Here is a 4118-nt window from a genome sequence, read left to right on the forward strand (position 1 = left end):
CGATGACGACGTTCAACCAAACTATTTTGCTCAGAAGTATGTGGGCATGAAAAACGATGAAAAATTCCAAGTTTTTGGAGATGCGGAGTGAGTTTTCGATACTCAACAGTATTATCAGACTGAAATATTTTTATCTTTCGATTAAAAAGTTTTTCAACATGTTTTTGGAACAAAAAGAATATAGAAAAAACTTCAGATTTTTGAGACATAGGAAACATCCAAGTAAAACGACTATATGCATCAATAAATATGACATAATATTTGTAACCTTCATTAGATAAAATGTGAGAGGGTCCCCATACGTCGGAGATAATTAAATCTAATGGATTCAAATAAACAGTTGTACTGGATTTAAAAGGTAACTTATGACTCCTATGCTCATGACAAGAAGCACAAAAACTAATAGTTTGGTTTGAAACTGGAAGAGAAAACTGAGAAATAACTTTGCGAACTGTGCGCATCATTGGATGACCCATTCTAGCATGCCAGGCTTGTAAACTAGCACGTTCTCCTATGCAAGATTGAGGAGATTTAGATGAAGCATTAAGTTGATAGAGACCACCCTTCCTACTGCCGCGAAGAAGAACCTTCCCGGTACATCGATCCTTCACAAGACAAAAATTCGGATGAAATTCAAATAAGACATTATTATGAGTTGTAAGACGAGAAACAGACAAGAGATTGTGAGAGATTTTTGGTGCAAAGAGAACATTGCAAAGCTGCAACTTACGATTGGGAGTTCCTAAAATAGAGGAACCAACATTAGAAATTGGTATAGAAGAACCATTACCCATCTGTATTTGATCAGGACCAGTATACTCAGTAGGAAATTGAAGATGAGAAAGATCATTGGTGATGTGATCTGTAGCACCGCTGTCAGGTGTCCATGAGGGTGATGGTAGAAGGCCAGTTCTATAAGCAACATAAGACCGTGGTACGGAGGACGGTGGTTGACGCTTGGGTGGGCGAAAATTTCTGTCATAACGGTTCCAGCAATCCTGGGCCTCATGATTCTTGCGCCCACAAAGTTGACAAGTCACGGCTGAAGTTTCAAAATTTTTAGCAGGCCCACGTTGAGTTTCAAAACTAGCAGGCCCACGTGGAGTTTCAAAACGAGCAGGCCCACGTTAAGGTTGATTTCTGTTGTTACCAGAAACACGAGATTGAGAAAACTGGGAAACAGAGGACGCAGAAGACCCACCTGATGAAGAAAACCATGGAGGCTGTCGAGACTGTGCAGTAAGATTAGCAACTGGCTGAGAGTTTAACGTCTTTGTCTGTTGATCGATACGCAGCTCAAAGGTCAGGAGAAAAGTGAGAAAATCTTCTACAGTCAGCGAGCTCATTGTGGTGGTTAACGACGTAACAATGGCATCATAGGAACTGTCCAAGCCAGCTAAGAGACAGTGGCGGAATTCTTTATCTGTAACCGTGGTGTTGGCAGCAGCAAGACTATCGACCAAATCTCGAGCATGATCAATATATGCCCGCATGGTTTGAGAACCTTTCTTAAGCATATGTAACTCACAGTGCAGATGATGTATTTTTGCATCAGACTTGGAAGCATGTAAAGATTCAAGAGAGGTCCAGATTTCTTTGGCTGTTGTAAGACGATGAACATGACGAAAAACAGAAGGAGTAAAAGACGAAAACATCCAACTAACCAGGATTTTATCTTGTTTAGTCCATGAAGCAAAAGCATGATTGGGAGATTCATTCGCAAGCGTAGGCGCAGGGCAGGGTTTGGTACCGGTGACATGGCCATCTAAATCATAGCCTTGGAGATAGGGTAGAAACTGAGGTCGCCAGAGGGAGTAGTTACTTTCATCGAGCTTAACTGTGATTATATGGTGAGGTTGAGAAAACTTAACGGAAGACATAATTGAAGACTGTGAAGAGGCAGTGGAAGATATTAGAACACCGCCGGTAGAAGAAACTATAGAAGGTTCGGTAGACATGAGTTTTGGAGGACCTAACCCTAACTGATACCAAGATAAAACTATAAACTATAGGTTAACTAGAAGAGAAGATAGAAGGGACTGAACTTGTTTTTGATTAACTGAATTGTACAAGAATTATCAAAACAGAATACAAAATATTTATACACAAACTTCCTTGAGCTGCAAGGAAAGTGTTTCCTAACTAAGGTTAAATTCCTAAAATACAATTTACTTGAGAAAAGGAAACTGTGTGTTATTTTACACACGTAACATATGATGAGTTAACATGGATGGACCGTATCGATCTCAATCGCTCAACCCTACAAGAAACCGATTATATATATATATATATGTATTTATTTACCACAGGACTCTATATTTGTAGACTCTCTATTAAATAATTGGCTTGTTAGGGTTTACTCAAAGGATTTAGGTGGTGGATCTTCATCGAAGTCGACATTAGGGTTCTGTAGTTTCGGCGTCGTGTCTATCGTAGAACTCGGGTTGATACGAAGACCACTTGGTTTCCTTCTTCTATGGCCGCTACTTCTAACGCTAATGAAAAGATTAAAACGATTCAGGAAGATGCAGCTATCATGTCGACAGAACCGTCAGATGAAATGGTGACTAGTGATCATTCAGACAATGATGATGGGTCGGAGATGTATGATTCAGATGACAATCAAATTCATGACTTTGAAGCAGAATCTGATTATGAATTCGAAGCTCCAGATTTTGTCGAGTATGATGATGAGGCTGCAGCATTACAAGCCAAGTTCGATGCTGAAGATCTCCCTGCTGATGCAGAAGTCTCTGTTCCATGGCTTGCGGAGGACCGCACGAGACCCCCTGTCCCATGTAGCAGTTCAAAAGTTCCCATGCAGTTTCAAGATGATGATTCTGATGAATCTATCATGAAGTACAAATCTTTTCAAAGTTTCGACACAGTTGAAGATTTCTCTGACCATTATTATAAGTCAAAGTCAGTCACCAAGTCAAAGCAAGCATCACAAAAGTGGACAAGGGCAATTCAGCAGGACTGGAGACTTCTAGAGAAGGATTTGCCTGACACTATATTTGCTAGAGCTTATGAAGGAAGAATGGATCTTTTAAGGGCTGCCATTGTTGGTGCAGCTGAGACTCCTTATCACGACGGCCTTTTCTTCTTCGATATTCACTTTCCATCAGAGTATCCTGATACACCACCGCTCGTCAACTACCATGCACATAATCTGCGTTTAAATCCAAACTTGTACAATTGTGGGAAAGTTTGCCTTAGTCTTCTGAACACATGGAACGGGAGACGTGAGGAGCATTGGACCCCAGGGCAATCGACTATGCTGCAAGTTCTTCTCTCTATCCAAGCTCTGGTGCTGAATGAAAAGCCCTACTTCAATGAGCCTGGATGGGCACCCCAGGCTGGCACTGTACATGGCGAGAAGGCAGCCCGGGAATACAATGAGAGTACATTTATTCTTTCATGCAAGACAATGGAGTACACGCTTAAGAATCCCCCCAAGTATTTTGAGGATTATGTACTAGGGCACTTCCGCGTTCGAGCATATACTATTTTGATGGCTTGTAAAGCTTACATTGAAGGCGCTCTGGTCGGGGCGGTTGTTAAAGAAGAGGAGGAGGAGGATAATGAAAGTCAAAATTCCTCCAAGAAAGAAGTGGGTAAAGAATTGCAGAATGTCAATGAGGGTAAAAAGTATGGCTCATATTACTACAATAGAAATCCCTTCCCGAGCGGGCACTTTAAGAGCGAAGTGGGTGTCATGGCAGGAAACCTTGTCCCAATGTTTATATCAAAAGGAGCTAAGAATTGTGAGCAGTTCATATGTCTGGGAGACGCTTATAGGTTAGATGAAGCCAACTACACTAACATTTTTAAGAAAGATTTCTTCAAGCCAGTTAAGGATCAAGATGCAGCCGCTGAATCTCAAGCTCAAATTTAGCCTTTTGCTAATTTCTTTTGTTCTGGTGTTCATGTTCAGCCCCAAGCTCAGGTCCAAGCTCAAGCTAAAGGTCATTTTGGGACAAATGGCTGCCATTACTAATAACCTAGGTGAAGATATTCAAGTTCCTTTCTATTTATTTTTTTTTAGATTTTTTTTGTTAGATATTTAAGTGTCTATTTATTTATTTATTTTTGTTAGATGTACTAGCCTACCCGGT

General features: G+C 40.7%; 1 protein-coding gene across 1 annotated transcript; it reads left to right on the forward strand.

Annotated features, from left to right (window-relative positions):
* Nucleotides 1-2476: 2476 nt before the first annotated feature.
* On the forward strand, nt 2477-3898 carry LOC113275779 (putative ubiquitin-conjugating enzyme E2 38). The gene has a single exon (XM_026525346.1). The coding sequence runs from the start codon at nt 2477-2479 to the stop codon at nt 3896-3898; it is 1422 nt and encodes a 473-aa protein (XP_026381131.1).
* Nucleotides 3899-4118: the final 220 nt, after the last annotated feature.

The sequence above is a fragment of the Papaver somniferum genome, chromosome 1 (assembly GCF_003573695.1).
Source record: "Papaver somniferum cultivar HN1 chromosome 1, ASM357369v1, whole genome shotgun sequence".
NCBI lineage: Eukaryota > Viridiplantae > Streptophyta > Magnoliopsida > Ranunculales > Papaveraceae > Papaver > Papaver somniferum.

Coding starts and splice junctions, on each gene's coding strand:
- LOC113275779 (XM_026525346.1), top strand. CDS start 2,477: ATGGCCGCTACTTCTAACGCTAATGAAAAGATTAAAACGATTCAGGAA.